The sequence below is a fragment of the Cynara cardunculus genome, unplaced genomic scaffold, assembly GCF_001531365.2.
Source record: "Cynara cardunculus var. scolymus isolate 2C unplaced genomic scaffold, CcrdV1 Un_Scaffold_3173, whole genome shotgun sequence".
Taxonomy (NCBI): domain Eukaryota; kingdom Viridiplantae; phylum Streptophyta; class Magnoliopsida; order Asterales; family Asteraceae; genus Cynara; species Cynara cardunculus.
Window position 1 is genome coordinate 25,279 of NW_020201373.1, and position 24,890 is coordinate 50,168.

The window sequence follows — 24,890 nt, forward strand, 5'->3', positions numbered from 1 at the left end:
TAACTTATTGCGATAAACCCACTTGGTGCCTATCAAAGTTTTGTCAGATGGACGTGGGACAAGGTACCAGACATTGTTCCTATCAAATTCAATGAGTTCCTCTTGCATGGCAATGACCCAACTAGGTTCAAAGATAGCCTCATTGATTTTCTTGGGTTCAACTAAAGATAGAAAGTTGACAAAGAGATAGATATTACCTAGACCCTGACGTGTCTTAATACCTGCACTTGGATCACCAAGAATTTGATGTATTGGATGGTCTTTAGTCAATCATTGAGCTGGTAGGGGATTATCATCTGAGGTTGGATGTTCAGGTGAAGAGAATAAGGCTTCAGCAACAGATTCTTCAGCAATAGGTTGGATTGATAAAGGAGCCTCAGAGATCGATTCAGCAACTGATAAAGGTTTAGAAGCTGAAGGGTTTTTAGCGACTGAAGGATTAGTGTTTGAAATAGAAGGGTGTAAGTGACTAATGGGCACTTCAAAAATCTTTGAAGAGGATTTGCCTTGGTTATTGTGATCACAGATTATCAAGTCTAGCAACAATTCAATCAAAGATCAAGAACATAGAATGATTTCAATGAGTCGGCAAGCTTGTATTCCAAAATTGATGAGTACAATTGTTCTTGATCTCTTACAAATTCTCTCAATCTGTGAATACGTATGAATCTGATAGAAAGTTAACCAACAAAACTAACAAGCTACTATTTATAGCAGCTACTAAAAACATAAAGTAAACTACCTTTTCTATAAAAGGAAACAACACAAACTAACAATTACAAAGCTCTTAAAACAGTTTTAGCACCGGGACTTGAATACAACATTTTGTTTCAACAATCTCCCCCTTTGGATTCAAGTCCAAAACAACAACAGCTTTAGAAACTTTAAGAACTTTGATTCTTCAAGATATGTTCTTCAAAGCTTTAACAACTTTTTCTTCAACAATCTCCCCCTTTGATAATGAATACTTTTCAGGACAAAAGCAATCTTCCCCTTTTCATCAACACCAAGAAATTTTTATCTCCCCCTTAAACTGATAAGGATTCAACATTTGAGGTATCTTCCTTTTTAAGAAATAGTAAACTTCTTTAAAGAAATAATCTTCACATTCACTCCCCCCTTGAACATTACGACATGATAATCTTAAGCAATTATAGATCAACTCCTTTCAAACTTTGAACACCTTCCCCGATCTTCAGAAATTGACACCGAATCTTCATTCATTTTCAATATAAACTCCCCCTTATGATGAAAATGAGGAACGTTTACATCATACATAGAAATGAATGAACTTTGTAGGAATGCCGTCAATTCATAAAAAATTAAGCAAATTTTTGCAAATTCGCTTACATAATCTTTGCAGATTATGAAGGTGAGGGAAAGAACCATATTCAAATTATGAATCTGCTTTTATCTTTGTAGAAAGATTGGCCTGTGAATATAACGGAAGCTGAAGGAATAGATCTGATTCTATTTGACTTGTTGGCCTTCTTGGGAAGAGGAGCATGACAATGGATTTACCTTTGTTTTTGCATCCTGAACTTGAAGGAGTTCCTTCAAGAGGAGTCTCATTGGAAGAGTATTGAGATGAAGAGGTGTCAGGAATGGAATAGACAAAAGTACCAAACTTCAACATAGACTTGTTAGTGACACATTTTTCCTAATCATAGGATAATCTTAGACCACTCTTTATTTTGGCAGGGATCTGAGCATTGATGATCTTAGAGGCCTTGATAGAGGCTTTGAACCATCCTTCAATGGTATCCTTCTCAGCCTTGAGTTCAGCAATTGCTTGCTCACGCTCAATGATAGCCTTCTCGCATTTGATGCTAATGGTCTAGTTTACAATGACCCGATCCTTAAGATTTTCCTCAATCTTGGTCAGCTCTTTGGTCTTTGAATGACATCTCTCTAATTGTTCTTGAAGATGAAGGTTAAGCTTTTCAGCTTTGGATTTTCCATTTAGGGTATTGTAAAGGTCTATCGTCAGCGTATCTAGTGCAGATAGTGTGACAACAGGGTCCTGGTTATATATCTGAGGTAATTATTATGTGATTATGTGGTTACGGAGTATGTGTTTAATGTTTATAATTGATCATGTGGATATATGCATGCATGAAAATGTTATGTGAGAATGTGCATATTTTTATATGCATGCATGCATAAGGGATATGTATGTATGAATGTTATTATGTATGCATATGTGGTTATAAAATTATGCATGGATAAATATATATATATATATATATATATATCATGAAGTATATGTGCATGTGTATATGGGGTTGTGAAGGGGAAAAAGATTTTTTGTAATTTCCCTCCAAACCGCCTCCTTTTGAAGGCATATAAAAGGTGAAAAATTTGATGAGGAAAGTTTTCTTCCATATTTGGAAAGGAAACAGAAAGAGAGAAAAAAAATGTGTGTGATTCTTGCTAAAAGAAGAAACTAGGATTTGGGATCAAAAGTTGGAGCAGATTCTAATTGCTATTTCAACTTCAAATTTCATTTCTTGCATAAGGTGAGTGTTTCTACAAAACGACCTTCAAATTCGTTTACGAAATACTGGTTTTTCATAGTTTTGAATCTATTGGTGTATGAATGTATTAATTGTTCTTGTTAAAATGCATGGTCCTATGAGGGACTGTGATTGGACGTAGTGTTGTCCGATGAGAGTTCCTTACTGATCATGCCTTGACCGATGTAAGAGTTGGTTATTTTATGCTTCGTCCGATGAGGACGTTACCGGATGAAGTATTGTCCGGTGAAGACCCTTACCGGACAAGGGTTGTCCAATTTGTGCATTTTATTACCACAGTGTTGTCCGAATTGTATGTTTTATCTGACGAGAAAAGCTTATCAGCCATAGTATTGGCCGATGAGGGGGAGTTTCCACCCAGGGCTTGTCCGATGAAAAGTAATTGTATTCGAAAATGTTGTTTAACAGTTTTAGAACTGCTTTGTGATGAGAAGAGTAACCTGTATCTTTAAAATGTTGAGTTTAATTGAGGAAAGATATTGTTGTTACTTTCCAAACTGATGAGCTGAGAAATATGTTTTTGAAAGAAATACTGAGATGAGATTGAAAAGTGGATTTAAGAACTTGAGAGTTCTTGAGATTAAAGTTTTTGTAAAGCTGTTTTGAAGCCATTATTGGCTAAAACTACAGACTTATCTATAGATTTGAAGAGGAAACAAGGGTGTCATATCAAAGAGAGGTGTATCATGGGATAAGGGTGGCATATCAAGGAGAGGTGTACATTTGGATAAGGGTGGAATTTGTGGGTATGGTTACTATTATAGCTCTTGTTGTCACATCTGTAAGATGCGATAATTCTGAGTCAACATTTCTTTGTGACATGAAGACTTGAGAATTGCTCTTATTGAAATGATAACAATGATGTTATTGAGAAAGGGGGAAATGGCTTATAGCCGGAGGCATTAATTGCCCGTGTTTCAAATGATTTTGTGATATCAAATATGTTATTTTCAGTATTCAAAAGAACGGTGTTTCGAAATAAAACTCGGAGAGTTGTTGGTTATTATTTAATTAGTTTTCATTTGAGTAGAAATGTTTTTATCTTAAAATCTTTTAATAATAACCAATAATTTTGGAGATTGGTATTTCTTGTTATAGTTTGGAGGTTGAGACCGTAAGCTCTAATCTGTTATGACTTATGAGCTTTAAGAGTTGCATTCCAAATGTCTATGAGAATCTGAGTGGTTATGCTTCTTACGTGGTAAGATTGTTTTATGACTTGCAGTCGTTGTTTTACTGAAGTTATATTTAATTCAAAGTGGTTTGGTATTCGAATGTGGTTTTAAACAGGTTTTAGTGATCTTCACCCTAAATTGCAAAGAAAGGGTTATCTCACTAGACCTCAGGTCTAACCTTCATTTTGTGTTTTAAAATATGCATTGCAGGTGCGGCTGAGTCCAGGGATAAGGGAAGAGGAAAATGTGATTATTTTCGTTACGTGCTTAACTGCTATTTTGAAGATCAACCTGTTACTTGATGAATTTTTGAAAATAAATGTTGTTATACATGTGATGTACAAGAATATTATTTGGAATTTTTTAGTTGTAAATTGTGTAGTATAAGTTTCTTGTACTAGTGGGACCAGTGTGGTGTTATTGTATTTCTTTATATATGAAATACATGTTTATATGCAAATGTGGAAAGTGGGTTGTTACAGAGGTGGTATCAGAGCCTGAGTTTAAGGGATTTAGGTATTCAAAGCATGACGCCTAGACTTAAACTATGTTATTTGCATATTAAGGGTTCCCGGACATAGATAGCACCATTGGGAATTAATATGATGGGTTAAGAGGACAATATGTAAGGTACATTCAAATTACAACTGTCCAAGGTAATTATGAATTTACAGGTACATATTTTTACTTGGAAACCTTATTATATTTAGTAATGTGAATACATGATTATTAATATTGAATATCTGCAGATGCCTAGTCATTCTAGATGATCTGAAAGGATCACCCGCCCTAACCCAGACGATAGAGAGGATTCTCCTGTTAATGTTCCAACAAGTGCTTCTGAAGGTCGAGGCGGGGGAAGAAGCATGTGTAGAGGTCGAGGAAAAAGTCAAGTAAGAGGCAGACAAAGTCAATCTGAGATTCATCCAAAAAGGTGATCTATTTCAGGGTGTTGGAACCCAGATTACTCTTAATTTCAGAAAGCACAGATATAATGAGTATAAGTGAAATAAAAATATGTTGTTGCAAAGGTTTAACGATTATTCAAGATCAAATATGAAAGCAAGAACAACTTGAATAAGTCGGAAGCTTTTATTAGATCAAAAGAATAAGTAGTTACATTCTCAATCTAATTTGTATTCTCACAAGATATTGCTATAGTCTAATTTGGCACTTTCAGGCAACTGGTAACCTGAGGAGGATGCCTCCTTATATATGACTAAGCCACACAGAATCTCCTAGAATCTTGGCTTGAAACTCTGAGATCTTGTTCCGCATCCTTATCGTTCACGTTCCTTGAAAAATGGAGCGGACTGAGTCAAGTCGCCTAGAATCTGTTAGAAGTCTTGAGGGAAAGTCTGAACTATAAACGCATTTCATGGGAGTAGGAGACTCAGAGGCTCTGCATGTACTATGCAAAGGCTCTGTGTCTAGAGTGAAGCTCTGCATCAAGCACTTAACCTTTTTGGTGTTTAAGGCTTGAATTTCCATGGAATAGAGCGTGGGCTCTGTATATATGAGACACTTGGCTCTTGAGTAAGAGCTCTCTCTCTTGATGCCTTCTGCATAAGAGCTCTTGGTCTAGACTACTTCAAAAGATTAAGTCCTACAGACTAGAGTAAGAGACTTCTTACTTACACTTTTACAAGATGGGGTTTAACAATCTCTCCCTATGTGTAAATAAGACAGACTCTTACTGGAATGAATACACAAGTCTAATTGAAGCCAGAGGTCAAAGATAACCTCTGTATTATATTAACTATCTAATGTTTTTACAGTATGATGAAATGAAATTACAAGACTTGAAATTGAAAACAAAAGGTAGATATAACTTACAAAGGAAGAGGCCTAGATATGTTGGAGCTTCATGAACCTCCTAAGAAGCTCATGAAACTCCAACATGTTATCTATAGATCTGATTATGTTGCTCGACCTCTCCTTCGCGCTCGGGGTAGTATCTCTGCTCCTTAGTAGATTGTTCTTGATGAACCGTAGAGTTGAATTTGAATATTTTAAGCGTTGATCTTCATGGAAGAACACCTTTCTGTCTTGTTCATTCCTGACAATCACCCCGTGATCTGGTTCGACTAACACAGTTCATGAGGGGATATACTTAATGCCTTCGAGTTCTTCATTTGGTGCAGTGACATTAGGCTGGTCTATCCCCATGTCCAGAGCCACCTGGAAGTCAAATTTACACTTGTAATCTAGAAGGTCCGTCATCGTCTTCCTTATAGCCGACTTTTCCAGAGCATATTTCATACCCTTATCTTTCTTATGGTCTGTGTGGAAGTACAGAGACAGAAGATCCGATGGATTCAGATTAATAAGATCACAATCTGTGAAAGTTTGGATCTGCCCATGGGACCTTTCTACCATATATTCGTGAAAGAAAATCTGATTGTGAGCAAAGGTTCGTCTTCTGATATCCAAGACCTTCCTGATTCCGTCCACTGAGTGAACTACATAAATAGGTTGAATGAAATGTTGTAGGAACCTCTGCCTGATATGCTCTTGAGTCGTTGGATCCAGATTTATCTTTAGCGTGGGCGTCTCATTCCTTAGGCTGTAGAGATATTGATAGACGTCTTCACTATCGGGAGTGTCTTTGATCGGCTTCTCACGAGGTATGGGCCTTTGATCGTCTTCACTATCGGCAGTATCTTTGATCGGCTTCTCACGAGGTGTGGGCCTCATTATTGCGTCCATTTGAACCCTGATCTTTTGTACTCGATTAGTGGATTGTTTGGAGCTCCGAGGCCTGTTGATGCTTGCCTCTGGCTGACGGGCTCTGACCGGGACCTCCTGCCTTAGAGAAGGTGTAACAACTCTGGTCCCTTGGCCAGGGACCTTGGCTCTGTGGGTGTTACTGTGTGGTGGAGGTGCATTGATGGTTACTTCAATAGTTATTGGAATCGCCATTGGGAGAGGAGCAGCTTATGTTCCTTGATGCCTTTCTTCTGGCTCTAGCTCTATGATATTTACCACCACTACTTCGTCTTCATCAATCCTCGTAGGTGGAGCGGTTTCCATGACATATTCCATTGAGGATGATAGACTTTCAGATGATGATGAAGAGGCGTATATGGAGAGAAGCTTGATCACGTCCTCTTCATCGATTTTGTGCCCTGCTCGCTCAACTGCTTTCGGTGTAGAGGGCATTGGTTCTTCTTCTCTTTCTTCTTTGTGTGCATGCGCAGCCCTGGAATTTTGATTTGTTGGCGCTGGGGCTGGCTCTCGAGGAGAAGAGGCAGAGGGGGCAGCTGTTGGAATGGTACTTTTAGAAGTTGTAGGCTGTTTCTCCCCCTCTTGGCAACTTTGAGGGCCATACTGGTATGGGTCCTCATTGTCATCAAGCCTCCTCTTCTTTGAGGCTTTTGCACAAGAAGTAGGTAGCTCTGTCTTCCCCTTAGACTTATGTACGTTGGTTGGAAGCATGGACTTGACCTTAGCGTCGAAGAGTTCGACGATGTCAGATGCAGGTTGCTGCCAAGGAACAGCACATGTTGATGAGCGCCTATTTTTCCGTGCTATTGAAGTTCGAGGTGTAGGTTGCCACCTTTTAAAGAACTCGATCACCCAGAGCTCACATCTCCATCTGGGTGATGTAGTCCATCGGGACACTTAGAGGAATGAGCGCTGACTGATTTTGAGATGAAGTAGACACGGCATCCCTCTAAATGTGCGCAAGGACCCTTTGCAAGGTCTATGCATTTCTAGCCGTCAACTCTTAGAGGTTTTTGAGGTGAGTAGCATTTGTCGAAGACTCATCTCTCAATGTTGCTAAGGATGATCGAACTTCATCCAGAGCAGATGCAGAAGGAGATGGCTCTGTACGGGCAAGTGGCATGGCATGGGGAGACATGCCACTTATATTTTCAAAGGTATCACCCTTTTGAGAGGGTGAGACCTGCAATGTGGTTTCCCTTTGGCTTGCTTGGCCAGAGGCAGTGCGACCTCTGGCTGGGTAGGTTGGTTAGGGTTTGAGGTGTGCGCCTTTTGTTCAAAGACTCATGTTGCTCGACCAACAGAGTCAGATTATGTGCTTGCACTGGGAGTTGGGCTTGGAATATAAGTGTGCCTATTTAGAGTCCCAGGCCGCTCTGGCTCTTCCGGAGCCAAAGCAGCTACTCCCACTCCTCCCTCATCCCCCTCTTCATTCTCTTCAAATTCAACAGCTATGCCAACATCATCATCAAGAGCGTCTTCCCCTCCATTTGTTGCATTAGACCCAGCAACATCACTATGCTCTTGCTCTTCCTCAGAGTCCTCTGCGTCAGAACTTGAAAGTAGTCCTAGTTGACGCAGAGCCTCTTCTTTTCAACTGCTCTCGTCTTCCTCCTTTCTTACTCTCTCATCTCTCTCTTTCCTTTCTTTTTCTTATCTCTCATCCTCCGCCTTCCTTGCCTTCTCTCTTTCTTCCCTCTCTCTCTGTTTCTTGGCCTCCAACCTCTTCATAAGCCCATCCTAAAAACATCCCGAAATGGTACTACATTCCGTTCTCTCCTTCCAATTCATGAAGGGGGAAGTTTGATTCTTCTCCAATGAACTTGTCAATCTTTCCATCACTGTCGTAAGTCAAATCCGACAAAATTCTTTTTTTTTTGCTGGGTGTTTGTCTAGGCGATGGATTGGAATGATGGGAAACAATTGTCCTATGCCCAAAAATCAGCAACTAATGTGAAAACCAAAAGATTAACATGATAAGTGCTGACGGGATTGGATGCCCCAATTGCCTTCTCAACCAAAACACACAACCCATCGACAACAGCCAATTGTTCGATGTCCAACGACCCATGTTTGAATTTTTTGACACAACTTTGTTTCAATAGATCTGCATAGGCCAAACAAGCTTCATAATTGCCTCTAACAGCAGATTGAGACAAGTTATGGTAGTCAGAATGAGCGTCCTCAGGGAGCCGCTCGATGAATCGTTGGATGTCGAAAGAAGACATCGTTGGAACGGTGTACTTTCCAGAAGAAACTTCCTCAAATATAATAATTGAATGGTGGGATACAATGGCACGTCCGCTCTTGCTGCAAATCACAGGGTGCTTCATGGATTTCCGGTCACAAACAAACATCACCGCCTGGACAACCGCCATTGCATATTCTTCTAAAGTATAACCAACAGAGACATCTGAATCGGTCGATTTGGAACCATCATAATCAATCCCAAGGCCACCACCTATGTCAATAACTTTCATCGAAGCACCAAGGTGGACTAATTTGCTGTAAATCTGAGAGGCCTCACCAACGCCATTAGCAAGCAAGGTCATTGAATGAGATCCAATATGGAAATGGAGCAATTGAAGGCAATCTAACATGCCACATTGTTCAAGCTTTTTCACAACATGGATAATTTGCATCATAGTTAGACTGAATTTACCATTTTTGCTGGAAGTCGATCCAAAATGGCCGGAATGCTTCCTCCGGAGCCTAGCACGGACCTCACCGACGAGTCGAACGCCTAGCTTTATGCTTATATCGATTACATAATTCAACTCCTCCTATTGTTCGAGAACCATGACGGTGTTCAATGAAAGCTTTCGAGCAATCGAAGCTAGCGAAATGTATTCTGCATCTTTGAAACTGTTGCAAATCAGGAGAGATTCAGAGCTTCCTTTGCAGAGGCAGCTCATGGATAGAAGAAGCTCAGGTTTGGATCTGGCTTCCAATCCGAACCTGAACGAGGATCCAAATTTGACAATGTCCTTGACGATGAACCGATCCTGATTGCATTTCATGGGATAAACACCTTGGTAATAGGAGCTGTACCCTTGGGACTTAATGGCGTAATTGAACGCCGATTGGAGATATTCAAGGTGATCATTCAGGACGTCAGGAAATCGGATGATGAGCGGGAGCTGTAGGTCTAGGCCTCCGTTGGATTTTGAACCGGAGGCCTTCTTGACAACCTTCAGGAGATCTATCTCTTGGTGAACCATGGTTTTGGCACTGTATGGACGGACGATGACATTGTCGGATGAGTTGACGGAGAAGTAAGGCGCTCCCCAACCATCAATCTTGTAGAGAGTACTAGAATGGGACGGCATCCAATGCGTAACAGATGATACATCATCCGGCACGGTGTCTGTCAATGGAGGTACGCCGGAGAATGGCGCCGGCGCGGGAAGAGAGCTNGATAAAGCATCTGCAACCAAAGATGTGCAAAAATTTAACGTTAGGCTTTCTTTGGTTAATGAGTTCATAAGGAGTCTTCATGTGTCTCTTAACCATCATTGCTCTATTTTGTATAAAGCATGCGGTTGAGATAGCTTCTGTCCAAAAATGGGTTGGAAGACCAAAGTCTCCAAGCATTGTTCTTGCAGCTTCAACTAATGTACGATTCTTTCTTTCTACTACACCATTTGTTTTGGTGTTCTTGCAGCAGAGAAGTTCTGAGATAAGCCCTCCTTGTCTAGGTATGCATCGATTTTTACGTTCTTGAACTCAGTTCCATTATCACTTCTCAGCTTTTGAATTCTGCTCTAAAGAAGGACTTGAATCTTTGTCATTAGCTTGATCAGAAGCTCTAGGACATCTGACTTCTGCCTTACAAACTCAATCCAAGTATATCTTGTAAATTCATCAATAAGGAAGGATATACTTTTTGCCAGACAGACTCTGCATAGATATTGGACCACAGAGATCCACATGAAGCATATCAGAGGTCTAACACATGACACATCTGTCTTTGTCTTGTGGGATGCCCTTTTGAGTTTTCCCATTTCACAAGCAGGACAGAGATGGTCCTTTTCGAACTTTATTGCTGGTAATCCGTTAACCAGATTGTTTTTCACAAGCTTCTCTATATTTTAAAAATTCAAGTGAGACAGCCCATATTGTCTTCATCATGAACATACTCTTCAATCCTGTGCTTATGGGTCTCAAACATGATATCTAGCTCATGCTGCATTGAACGGATAACGTCACTACAGGATGGGCCTGGCAAGGCTCGGGTAACAGCAAAGCCATGGGGACCATCGCTCTGAGACACACGGACCACGCTAGGGCGATGCATTCGAGAGCCTTAGTAAAAATGTCAGCAAGTTGATGACCTGTATTGACAAAGAACATTTCAATCGTAACTTTCTCTACATGGTCTTTGATGAAATGGTAACGTACATCAATGTGCTTCGTTTTTGGGTGTTGTATTGGATTTGTTGTGATCGTAATCGTGCTTTCAGAGTCACGGAGGATTGGAAATTTGTCAAACTCAATGCCATGGTCTTTGAGTTGAGTCTTCATCCAAATTACTTGAGAACAGCAGATTGTTGCGGCTACATACTATGCTTCCGTAGTTGAAGTAGATACGCAGTTCTGCTTCTTGGATGTCCAGCTGATGAACTTGTCGCCAAGCAGTTGACAGCTCCCTGAAGTACTCTTTCGGTCAAGTTTGCATCCTGCATGATCAGAGTCTGTATACGCAATGAGATCAAACCCAGAATGCTTAGGATTCCAGAGATCCAAAAATTGAGTCCCTTTTAGATATCGAAAGATCCTTTTTACAGTAGATAGATGAGATTCCTTAGGATTTGCTTGATATCTAGCATAGAGACAAGTTGCAAACATGATATCTGGTCGACTAGCTGTGAGATATAGCAGTGATCCAATCATGCCATGGTAAGTCTTGACATCCACCGGTTTTCCAGATGGATCTGCTTCAAGCTTAGTCCCCGTTGCGATTGGTGTTCTCATGACTGAAGAGTTATGAAGTTGGTACTTCTTTAATATGTCAGAGACATACTTAATTTGGTTGATAAATATACCATCTTCCCTTTGTTTTACTTGCAAGCCGAGGAAGAATGTTAATTCTCCCATCATGCTCATTTCAAACTCACTCTTCATCAAAGCAGAGAACTTATCATAGTGTCTCTGGTTCATTGAACCAAATATGATGTCGTCCACATAAATCTGGACTAAGAGCATCTCACCTTTATGCCTCTTAATAAACAAAGTGGTGTCAATTATACCTTTTTCATAACCATTTGATAAAAGAAAAACAAAAGACGTTCATACCAGGCTCGTGGAGCTTGTTTAAGTCCATACAGAGCTTTGTCTAAGAAGTAGACATACTTTGGGTGTGTGGAACTTACAAACCCTGGAGGTTGTTGAATGTAGGCTTCCTCCTTTCAGCTTACCATTTAGGAAGGCTGACTTGACGTCCACTTGATAGACTCGGAATCCCTTATGTGCAGAGAAAGCTAGGAATAAGCGTATAGCTTATAGCCTTACAACTGGAGCAAAGGTCTCATCATAGTCTATGCCCTCTTCTTGGCAGTAGCCTTTTGAAATGAGTCTGGCTTTGTTCCTGACTATGATGCCATCCTTATCCTTCTAATTCTTGAAAACCCACTTACATCCAATTGCAATTTTATCTCTTGGTAAGGGAACAAGAGTCCATACCTTGTTTCTTTCGAACTATTGGAGCTATTCTTGCATGGCATCGACCCAACTAGGGTCCTGTAGGGCTTTATGAACTTTTTTAAGCTTTACCATGCTTAGAAAGTTTACGTTGTCTTCACACCAACTTGAAGGTTCACCAATGATTTGATGAAGAGGATGATCTTTTGTCCATCTTGTCGTTGGGACTGGAACAGAAGTTGGAGTCATTTGATCATGTTCTGTGGATATGTTTGGCATTTGGCTCATGGAAGGTAATGAAGGCTCTGCTTGCTCCCCCTCGGATGATGGTACAGAGGAACCAGGTTCAGAGACAGAGATATTTTTCTCTGGCTCTAAAGGACTGGGCTCTGATCCTGAGCTAGAAGGCTCTGGTTGTGGATTAGCTTGATCACCAGAGGAAGCAGGAGTGTGAGAAGGGCCATAGATTGATGTACTTGTAGTTTGTGGCTCTTCATGAACACGTGCACAGTCATCTCTGGGTGCACGCACATAGATGTCCTCATCGCCAAAGAAGTCTTCAAATAATTTCCTGAGTTCCAATTCCCCTGATTTCAATACAGAATTGGAAGTCGTCGAGTTTAGATCGAGTCCAGAGCTGAGGTACTTTGAAGTCACGAGCTCTTTATCGTCGAACAAGACATTGATGCTCTCCATGACAGTCTTGGTTCGTAGGTTGAAGACTCTGTAGCCCTGGCACGTGTAGAGTTTCCAAGAAATTTGCCTTCATCGGCCTTCTTTTTGAACTTGCCAAGATTATCGTGATCATTTAAGATAAAGCATCTGCAACCAAAGATGTGCAAAAATTTAACGTTAGGCTTTCTTTGGTTAATGAGTTCATAAGGAGTCTTCATGTGTCTCTTAACCATCATTGCTCTATTTTGTATAAAGCATGCGGTTGAGATAGCTTCTGTCCAAAAATGGGTTGGAAGACCAAAGTCTCCAAGCATTGTTCTTGCAGCTTCAACTAATGTACGATTCTTTCTTTCTACTACACCATTTGTTTTGGTGTTCTTGCAGCAGAGAAGTTCTGAGATAAGCCCTCCTTGTCTAGGTATGCATCGATTTTTACGTTCTTGAACTCAGTTCCATTATCACTTCTCAGCTTTTGAATTCTGCTCTAAAGAAGGACTTGAATCTTTGTCATTAGCTTGATCAGAAGCTCTAGGACATCTGACTTCTGCCTTACAAACTCAATCCAAGTATATCTTGTAAATTCATCAATAAGGAAGGATATACTTTTTGCCAGACAGACTCTGCATAGATATTGGACCACAGAGATCCACATGAAGCATATCAGAGGTCTAACACATGACACATCTGTCTTTGTCTTGTGGGATGCCCTTTTGAGTTTTCCCATTTCACAAGCAGGACAGAGATGGTCCTTTTCGAACTTTATTGCTGGTAATCCGTTAACCAGATTGTTTTTCACAAGCTTCTCTATATTTTAAAAATTCAAGTGAGACAGCTTGTGAWGCCAGAGCCATGCCTCTTCACACTTACGAGATACGAGACAGAGTGTCTCTAAATTATCTCTTCGTGAGAAGTTCATAAGGTATAGGTTACCCTTACATTCGGCTCTTAGCAACTCCTAACCTAATTCTGACATAACTGAGCAAGCTTCCTTTTGGAACTTGACATTATAGTCAGAATCACAAAGTTGACTTATACTCAAAAGATTATGTTTAAACTCAGAGACATAAGAAACTTTAGAGATAGAAACCTTACCATGGTGAAGATCTCCATAGCCTTTTATTTCTCCTTGCATGTTGTCCCCAAAGGTTATTCGCCCTCCAATTTTCTCTTTGTATGAGGAGAGTAGCCTCTTATTGCCGGTCATGTGTCTTGAGCATCAGGAGTCAAGATACCAAATATCCACATATGGCTTCTGCAAAACAAATTATAGGGATTTAGGTACCCATTTCATGATGGGTCCTCAATTATTAGGCTTAGGAGATTTTACATTAGGTTGATGGAGAGGATCTGTCTCAACACCTGATTTACCAGACTTATGGTCTGGTTTACCAGATTTGGCCTTAGAAGTATCTTTTTCTTCTAAGTCTTCTTGGAAATACTGTTTGATGACCCAGAGAGAATGCAGTTAGGATTAGAAAGGTGCTACTTTAATATTTGCAACAGAGAGAGACATTTACAAGTATAAACACAATTTTGATGACAAAAAGGTTTATTAGATTCATGAAATAGCTTATTACAGTCATTCCTAGCATTGTTAGTTCGAACGAACTTCCTATCTAGTTTTGATTGTTTATAATTTTTAGAATTAGTTTGCTCTGTTCTTCCTTTGTCCCTTCTTACTCGTTTGGCCTTTAGAGGCCTCTCTGAAACAGAGGAATTTAATACATAATTAGCAGTGGGTTTTCCTTTCTGTTTCGGAGTGAAATTTATAGGCTTTAAAGAGTTAGGTTTAGAAACTTTTGATGCAGATGTAATAGGTTTAAGTTTCTTAGCCTTGTTCTCCTTCTCAAGCTCTAGAGAAGATTTAGCTCTTAAGCACATGTCCACAAAATCAGGACTTATGGCAATCTTTTTCCTCTGGTCCATTGCGGAAACAAATTTATTGAGTTGCAGAGGTATCATTGAGAGTTTGAGATTCTTGTGAACAATGCACTAGTGCCTTCATCCTTCTGTTGCGTTGATGAGGAACTTGCAAAAGTATCCGAGGAATTACTCTCTGAATTATCTGCATGATCTTCAGAAGGATAATTCAATGCCTCAAGCAGATCATGCTCAAAGACTTGTCTCACTGTCTCTGTGAAATCATTCATCAATTTTGGATCCAGAGTTTTAACAAAATCATCTTTCGATGAACTCCTGGTTTCATCTGGTTCGGGTTTAACTTCATCACCATTTTGTTGTAAGATGTTTAAGATTATGAGAGCCAAAACAAAAAATTCCTTCTGTCTTCTGTATGCTTTTTAAATCAAATGTTTGCATACCTTTTGAAGAGTAAGAAATATTTTCAAATTTCAACTTTTGAGTTATGGCCCCATTTTCAAGTCTACATTTTTTAAAAGGTGAATTTTTAGGCAAAGCCAGAAAATCGGGATTTCGCTCTGCCCCAAACCTAAACACAGACTCAAGAGTAGATTTTTTTCTTCCAGGTGAGCTCTAGCTCTGTATAACCTATCCCTGCTATATCCTGTTGAGAATTTATCTTTTCATACACCTGCTAAGTATCTTGATACTTTTTAATCAAAAGCTCTTTTCTTTGCATGCTCTGGTGTATGAATTCCCTTTACTTTTGAAAATAATTTTTCAAGGCTTTAGAATTTAACCTATCACGTTCTTTCTCTAAAACTTCTTTATCCTTTTTTTGTATGCCCGCTTTTAGTTCAGAGCACTCTGATTTAAGACGATTTTCATTGGAACATTTTATTTCTAAAAGTTTTTCTTTTTCCAGTGAAAGCTCTTGTTTTTCTACAGATAACAACTCTGTTTCTCGTTCAAAGAACGATTTTTCATTTTCTAAAATTTTCTTTTTGAATTTTCAACAGAGAGTTTTTGCTATAGTTTTAGAAAATTGTGGGTTAAAGCAGAGATACTTTCTTCCAGATCGGAATGAGAATAACCAGAGGTAGAACATACCTAAAAGTTGGAGCCAGATCCAAACTCTTATGCATCATTCTCAACAGCCATGCCACAGAAGTGAGTTTGGTCTTCTTCTTCAGACGTGGAGTCAGAGACCCAGTTTCTTGCTCGGCCATGAGTCTCCTCTAGGATAGATTGTACTTGTACTTATTCTTGTAGTACAATTCATCTTTCACCAAAGCGCCTTTGCACTCCTTGGAGTAGTGGCCCATCTTACCACATCTGAAGCATCTTACAGCATGCTTCTTTTGCTCTGACTATTCTTCCTCCTTCTTGTTTTGTAAGGAAGAAGGGTTCCTTCCTTCGAATCCTCTGCTTCTTCCCTTATCACTTCGACTTCCTCTCTTTTGGAAGATCTTCTTTCCAAACTTTCTTTGAAATTCCTTGGTAATTAGAGTCAAGGAATGTGCGAACGCACTTATGTTATCATCCTCAGAGCTTGAAGCTATGTCTTCATCGTCGCTCTCTACAACAAGAGCCTTCTTCTCTCTTCTTCTCTCCTCCTTCGATCTTCGTTCTTTGAGTGGTTTACTTGACCCAGTCTCTTTAGAGTCAGAGACTAGAGCCAGAAGTCCACCCAAAGCGACCTTAGCCTTCTGCACCTCTTGTTCCTGTAATTGCAAGGTGCCATACACATCATGAAGACTCCACTGTTCTAGGTCTTGATTCGCCTGGAGGGACATGGACAAGTTCTCCCATTCAGCATTCAACCTCTTCAAGAAGAGCATGTTGCTTTCCTCTTGTGTCCTGATCACATCACACTTCCTACATTGTTGATCAGGGTGTTGAAACGGTGATAAGTCTGCTCGAGAGACTCATCTGGGAGAGCTTGAAAACTGTTGTACTCATTCAGACATTGTTGGTCCCCTTAGGGTCTACATGATGTGTACAATAGTTTGTAGAAGGGGGGGATGAATACAAACACAGAAAAAATTTCAAATTTATAATATATATTGATAAAGAATGATCAATGCAGATTTTACAATATTGTTTGCGCAAAGATAAGGTATATAAACCTATCTAAACAATCTAAAGTTACACACTAATTCTTAGCAAATAAAGAAAAGATTTGCCGTTAAAGACTTAGAGGAAAGTAAGTTCTATCTGGGAAATAACTGTTTAGAATACAACAAAGAGATTCTAACTAGCTCTTGAAGATGAGCGTATTTGTTCTTAGATGTGTGTGTTCTTTTACTTAAGCGTAAGTAAGTTAGGGTAGAGGTAAGGAGTATCTCTGCTTGGAGATAAAACACATTTATTTATACTTATTGCATTAAATACACATTTAATACAACATGGAAGGGTTAGAACGCGTGTCAAGCCTTAAGAGGAAGGCTTGTCATTTGCTACAGTGAATAGTACAAAAGCCTATTCATGAGCAGACATCGTTTCACAAAGTTGGTGGGTAATAGAGTCAACTAATTGGCTCTGTATCGTACCACCTTATAGAAAGGGTATGGGGTTGTCCTTTGTGTGTATGAGGACAAGACAAAAACAATTGTGCTCAACAAGCTTCTTTTGATCGCTGAATGCCGGAATAACCTGAAGGTCTCTTCAGCATTCGCTGAGGCTTGGGCAATCTTCACACATATGTAGACCAGGTTTTCAGTTCTTTGGTGTGAGTTTTGTCTTCTTGAAGTATCGTTGTCGCTGATTGGATTTACATTACAAGTTCTTCAGCGATCACTGAACAAACTCAGTGATGATCGCTGGAACTGAAAATAGAAACATAAATACTTCGTGTAAGGTAAAAAGGGATTATCAACAAATCAATGAGAGAGAAGATCAACAATCTCCCCTTATTTGATGATAACAAGAAAACGTAAAGAAAGTTGTCTTATCAAATAATAGTAAGGAAAAGTAACATATAAAGTATATGTCCCTTTTAACTATTTAGGGATCTTTTTCAGTGAGTCAGTCTTTACTTGGAGAATTTTCTTAAGTTACATTTAAGAAAGGTTAAAAGAAGGGAAACTGAAACTGAAAGCTTATTCACTGACTTATAGATTGTCAATGAATGTGAAAAGTAACACTGGAACTCATAGACTTGTGTCCGTATTACCTTTTTCAGGGATCTTTCTCAGTGATGCACAGAAATACTTATATTATTTCAATGGAAATATTAAAAGATGTTCAGTACATGTCTAAAACTTACATAATATAAGATTAATCATTGAAAGTAGACATAGTAAGTAGATTACAATACATGGACAATATTACAAAGAAAATAAACTAGTCTAAGTTGTCTAGATTAATGTAACCAGGTACATCTTCTCCAAGCTTMTTTCGACGTAGAAATTCTCTTCGTATCCTTCGGTCCACAACTTTTCCTTGCAAGTCATCATCTAGCAAGAACATAAGATAGACCAGGTGTTCCGTCGGGAATAGACGTAACTCGGACATTCTCTGAAATCTTACTTCACCTTCATAGTCAAGAAATATAACTCCTAACTCAGGTTTGAAGTGCACAGAGTTAGGTGTATAAGGACCCTTCGCTGGCAGATCAAGATTCAGCATAGAGATGTCTGGACTCTCACGATCCTTCAGGACTTCATCTAAGGAGAACTTTGTTTCATGTTTGTTCCTTAGGGATGGTCCATCACTAGGACTAGAGGGTCTTTTCTTTCTTCCTCCTTTTTTCAGAAATGGCCTATCAGGGACTGCTACATACTTGGACATCCTTTTGATAAGATCGTTGATGATGTCTTCGATGATCGGCTTATGCTGGACTTGGAGCGCTGAATGGCTTGTCAGATCTCCAGTCATTCGTTGTATCCATATTAGCCAAGGTAGGAAGGGTACTCGGTTAGGGCATCGAGATTGTCTATGGTGATGAGCAATGAGAGAAGAGTTCCATCGTCTTTGGATCATCCACTGATGTTGACACTCTTGATCGGGTGAGGACTGATTCTTTTTTTCAGCTTTGCTTCGCTCCAGCACTTATCCCGCTCAGCCAGCTTCAGATTTTTCTCATGCCCAGCTTCGGCAAGAGAGAGTAACATAGCTTGGGCTTGGACAGCGTTCACCTTCTTTTTAGACTTTCTTTTTGGAAGAACTTTTTCAGCTAGTGACTTGGCCAGCTTTAGGTTGTCCTCGGTTTGCTTCTTCTGAAGCTCTAACTCTTCTTCAGCTCTTAATGCCTCGAGTCTTTCAGCTTCAGACAGGAAGTCAAAGTCACCACCACTATAGGTACGAAGAGGGATTTTTACTCTAGTCTGGTCGAGTGACTCCTTAAGTTGAGTCATCTGCTGGTCGGTAGGAGCACTGGAGACAGGGTTCTCAAGGACCCATTCCAGTCAACTGCATGTAGTAGAAGGGATTTGGAGTTGATATAATGAAGTAACGACTACCTGAGAGGTAGAACTTTCATATAAGGGTTGAGGGTTTTTAAATAATATCTTCAGGTTCCCTTCTTCAGCGACACCTTTGCCTTTCGACTTAGGGTCCTGGTTCTTTGAAGGAGCAGACTCTTCTTCCCTTTGTTCCCCCTGGGATGTGGAATCTCTCAGGGCGACTCCTTTGGTGGCGGTTGTTGGACACTGGAACTGGATGGTGAAGTCATCTTCATCATCATCATCGTTATTGCCATCGAGGTCACTATCGGAGTCTGGAAGATCAGGTTCATCACATTTATCGTCTTCTTCATCATCAACTTCTTCTTCCACATCACCAGCAACAGGTGCAAAGGTGATGGGAAGGTCGTCATCACGAGGGACGGCATCAACTTCCTCAGCTATAGCAGTTTCACCGGAGGTTGGGATAACATGGGCAATCTCAACTTCAGCTTCAGTTCTAGGAGCTTCAGCTTCAGCGTCATGGATTGCTGGAGCATCAGATGGTCCAGCAGCGTTAGACCTTATCTCCACCTCTCTGGCTAAGGCTTGAGAGCATAGGCCAGAGAGTTCGTCCATGCGTTGATGATGGAGAACTATCATCTCCTCTAGCTGCGACAAAGTGCTAGCTAGGTTAGTCGTTGCTTCACACGTCTCATTGAACTGAGTGTGGTCATCAGCACTGAAAGATGGAGGGATCACTGGTGCTGGTTGGCGAACAGCATCCAGGACCTGTTGGAGAAGCTCCGTCTACTGGAGAGATTGAGCTTGAGCTTCATCAGCCTTGTTGGAGAGAGCAACGATGGCTTCAACACTATCTCGAATAGCTTCTTAAAGAATTGAGAGCTGACTCTTAACTTCTTGAACTTCAGCTTTGACAGCTGAGAGGTCCGCATCGATAAGTCAAGGAGATGCTAAACACGGTGAAGACAGAAGTCCAAGCCCAGGTTGAAGGTGTAGTTGTTCTATCCAGCAAAGTTGACCAAGTCTAGGCTCAGCTCACCAGACATGGTGAGCTGCTTCAGCAAATCTTCCAACTCCTGCATCAACCAGCCCCAGTCCTGAAACCTGCTTTCAGCGAGTCAGACCATCAACAGCTGGATTGGGTCACTACATTCAATATTCTCCAGGCTGAAGCTCTTTCCTCTCTAGAGCATAATTTAGAAGTCCTTTCAACTCATCTTAATAACCTCACCTCTAGTATTGATGATGACAAAGAGGGGGAAAAATAAAAAGGAAGAGAAAATTGCTATTGAAGAGAAGACTGCTGATGAAGCTGATGTTGCTATCATCCCTCATGTAGGTGCTCTCATCACTGCCGCTGAGGATGCCATCACCACTGAAGAAGATGATGATGTTGTGATCGCTCCTGCTGATCATGAAGACCATCCCTCAACCTATGCATTTCCAAATGATGGTGATGAGGATGATGATGAAGACGATGATGAAGATGAGGACACTGAACCTCAACTCCCTGACGTCGGCAATGATCTTAGCGATGATGATGAAGATGATGACGACGATGATGACTTTTGCATCCAAGGCATCCCAAGAGAACTAGCACTAAAGGGAATATCCATCCAGGAACCATCTTCTCAGGAGGGGAAAGACATTCAACTTCAGGGAACCAGCACTCCAAGGACAAGAGCAAAGGAATGACTGAAGACAATCTCATGATTGTTCTAAGGGCTACCAGCAAATCTAAAGATGCAAACTCCTCCAGGTATTTATCTCCTTCCTCAGATGTTGAACACCCTACTCCAATTCTCTCTACACCACAAACCCTGTTGGTCCATCAACACACCTCACATCTTGTCAAAGCACATAAGAAGGTGAAGCAGAAATTCCAACACTCAGGGAGTCTCCTAGACAACCGAATTGTTTAGAAGCTGATGAAGACCAGAGGAGGATTCAGTTGATAAATCAGCTTGACAATGGTGAGTAAAAATTCCTCTTTATACCTCTGGTTATGGTGAGTTCAATTTCCTCACAAACATTGAACGAGAAGAGTCCCTGAAAGTTGAAGAAGAGCTAAAGCTACATCGACAACAACTGAAGGACAATCTAGAGTTAGCCAAGACTCTAGTTGCCCAAGATCTAGCTAAAGGGAAGCTCAAGAAGAAAGATCATCTCAAAGATCAGTCCTAGCTATTATCAGAAGTTGCACGAGAACATCAACGGGTGTTGAAACTGAAAGATCGAGATCTGAAATGGTGCAAAGAAAGGATCGAGAAAAGGATATGTCCTACAAGATCTCAAATGTCACCATCAGGGGACGAATGAAGGATGGTGGCCTCCTAGTCTGAAATGGTCATTTTACGAGAGAATCAAGATGATGTCATGGAGTATCCTTCATACCTTGGCCAGTATGGCTTCTACGAGTGGTTGGAGATTCGACAGGCTATTTAGAGATCCCAATCCAAGCATAAGCCTATGATTGAAGATATCCTAAATGAATTATTCAAGAAGGTGTCCAAGATCATCGAATTCCCTCCTCTGCTAAAGGAGTCGCCCTCTCGAAGAAAACACCTTTCAGAATCTAAAGATGGTCCATCCCACAAGAACGAGAACGAGACAAAACTCTCTATGGATGAACTTTTGAAGGATCAAAAGAAATCGGATCTCTCAATGTTTAACTTATCAATGCCTGAGAAGGGTCCTTACATACCCAACACAGTGCACGTGAAACCTGAGTATGGACTTATGTTCATAGACTATGACTATGAATACAGGTTTTAGCGAGTATCCAAGTTCCATCTCTGCCCTATAGATCACTTAGAATATATAAAGACTTGGCTAAATAATGATTTATTTGGAGATATGATGGAGCGCAAGATCAGAAAGGAGTATCTCAGACGCAAGAAGCTTGGAGAAGATGTACCTGAGTACGTCAACTTCAACAACTTAGATTACATGTCCTTTCAGTCCTATAATCTTATTTTCTTTGCTTTACTTTTAGTGTATAACCTTTATGCATTAGGTCTACCAATGCTGATTGTAATACTTTGTAATATTTTCTCTTGAAAAATATTCAATGAAATTATCAGTTCACTGAAAAAGATCCCTGAAAAGAGTAAATAGGACATGTACTTAAGAGTTCAATTTATGTCTTTCATTCACTGACACCTTTCTAGTCAATGAATAAGCTTTCAGTTTCAGTTATCAATATTGTGAAAATTTATTCTTACCTTGTAATCCTATACAACTTAAGTAAATTTACATAGTAAACTGTATCAATAAAAATGATCCCAAAATAGTTAAAAGGGACAAGTATTTTACTAGTACCATTTCCTTGCTGATGTAACATAAAGTAATTTTCTTTATGTTGCTTTGTCATCATCAAATAGGGGGAGATTGTTGACCCTCTCTCTCAGTGATTTGATGATGATCCTTTTTACCTTTCGAAATGTATTATCTTTGTATTCAGTTTCAACTATCATCATTAATTTTGTTCAGTGATTACTGAACATGTATTGTAATTCGTTCAAAGACCAGTATCCTTCAAGAAGACAAAACTCACACCATAAATTATTCAACGATGTTGAAGACAGAAGCTGAAGATTAGAGACCAGCAAGTTCATGATCAAAAGCGGTTTTTAGTGATAACAAGCTCATCTACACAAGTGCGAAACCTGCACAAGAATCAGCGAACACTGATGAGACCTTCAGCGCCATTACATTGTTCAACGATCAAATGAAACTTATCGAGCAAGATAGTTTTGTCTTGTCCTTCTTCACACAAAGGAAAAACCCATGCATTTCTAAGTAAAGTACAGTATATAGTCACTCCTCTGTCTCCAAACGTGCTTACCTACTTTATAAAAGAGGACTGTTCATATACATCCAAATAGACTGTATACTGCAACAAAGGACAAGTTTTCCTCTAAAAGCTTGCTATATGCTTTGTACCTTCTGAATTGCATTTAATGCAAATAGGTATAAATAGCTGAGTAGTTCTCTTCTCATTTATCGCTCTCCTTCTCTAATCTTACCTAAGAGGATACTTTTCTCTCTACTCTCTGTCTAAGAGAAAGATCCACTTTAACTAGTGAAGAGCACATTACTTCTTATCTTATTTCTTGTAGTAAGCCTTTTCTTATTGCTATCTATAATTATGTGTGTATCTTAGATTGTTTAGATAGGTTCTGTATCCTATCTCTTCCACAAACAATTTGGTAAAATTTGTATTGATCTTCTTTATCAATATATAATTTTTAAAAGTGAAAGATGTTGTGTTTGTATTCATCCTCCCCCCTTCTACAAATGGTTACCTATAAACTCTTGTAGATATGATGAATAATAACAACTGATTGGAAGAATTGGGGATCCATATATTCCTCTCCCCGATTAATTTTGTGACACTTAATCGAATTACCCAGTTGTAATTCAACCTCGGTTTTATAAATTTTAAATTTATCAAACGGTTCGTCTTTGGCATGCAAAAGATAGACGTAGCAAAACCGAGTGTTGTCATCAATAAATGTGACAACATACCTCTTATTTCCCAAACAAGGAGTAGAGTGAAAATCACACAGATCACTGTGTACAAGTTCCAAAACAATCGATTTTCTTTCAATGTTTGGAAATGGTTGCTTTGTAACTTTCGTAAGCATGCAAGTCTTACTTTTTTCTACAGAAATATCGACGACTGGAATTAATCCATCCTTTTTGACATTTCATGCATTCTTCTAAAATTTACATGACCCAATCTTGCGTGCCAAGTCATCGAGTCAATTTTAGAAGAAGATGATGATAAAAATGCAGAATTTTCAGAATTTAAAAAATTACTCACCACATTCAAACGAGACATTTTACCATAAAAGTAACCAAAACCAACAACACTACCATAACGAGATAAGATATACCTATCCTATTCAAAAACTTGTTTATATCCAATGTTATTCAAACAACCACCACTCACCAAATTCTTACGAATTATAGGTACAAATATGTGAATCCCAGTTTCAATGGCAATTCAAGAACAATTCATGTCCACATTTTTATAAAGCAAACATCTCTTGAAAGCTTCAAGTATTCTCCCTCTCTGCTTTCTTTAAGAAAACTTTGGTGTGTCCGACATTTGATAAAATCTTTAAGCTCCCCCCCTCCCCCCGGAAGATAGCTCTTACTCTTTAAATTTCAACTTTAAGATAAGATCCAATGTAAATTAAGCACCACCATTTGCACAAAGTACAGCTAAACTGCAGACGACTCAACACAACCTTGAACCGCATAATCATCGCGAATCTGTTAGCTATAGATTCATCCAACTATGGGATAGATAAATGTGTGAGCCTCGTGACATTCCAGTGCAAACAGTCTAAAGACAAAGAATCTTCCAATGAACCACGAGTTGAATATGCATTCAGCTTAAGAACTTGATCTTGATAAGCTCACAATGGGTAATCAACATTTACTTGAAGAACCAAAGCAAACACCTTTGACATTGTAATCCGGAGAGAAGAATCAACAATAAGCACATAGCTTTAAGAATATCAAGTCAACCCAGATAGATAAGTCGATTTCCTTTAATTTTCAGATAACAGAATAACCAAAATCATATCCAAAAATTCTCAGTCAGAAGAATGATGATAAGCCCTCAAAACTCTTAGATCACAACCATAGCATCAGAACAATGATTGTAGACTATCAAACCTCTAATTGATCAAGTTAGAAGAATGACTGAGAACACTCAAAAATCTTATAACTTCCAGAACTTCCAGAACACTGATTGCAAACCTTCAAGACCTCTGATTGGTCAGGTCAAAAGAAATGAGTGAAGGCACTCAATAGTCTTGTTTCTTGAAGAAAACTCCAAAAAAGTGATTGCA

General features: G+C 39.6%; 1 protein-coding gene and 1 pseudogene across 1 annotated transcript; one reads left to right on the plus strand and one right to left on the minus strand.

Annotated features, from left to right (window-relative positions):
• Positions 1–6,649: 6,649 nt before the first annotated feature.
• LOC112503515 lies at positions 6,650–12,775 on the minus strand (annotated as a pseudogene).
• Positions 12,776–20,268: 7,493 nt separating this feature from the next.
• LOC112503516 (calsequestrin-1-like) lies at positions 20,269–20,718 on the plus strand. The gene has a single exon (XM_025107542.1). It carries the CDS (start codon positions 20,269–20,271, stop codon positions 20,716–20,718), a length of 450 nt encoding a protein of 149 aa, XP_024963310.1.
• Positions 20,719–24,890: the final 4,172 nt, after the last annotated feature.

Bases quoted from the DNA above. Each gene is read 5' to 3' on its own strand.
- LOC112503516 (XM_025107542.1), top strand. From the start codon at position 20,269: ATGACAAAGAGGGGGAAAAATAAAAAGGAAGAGAAAATTGCTATTGAA.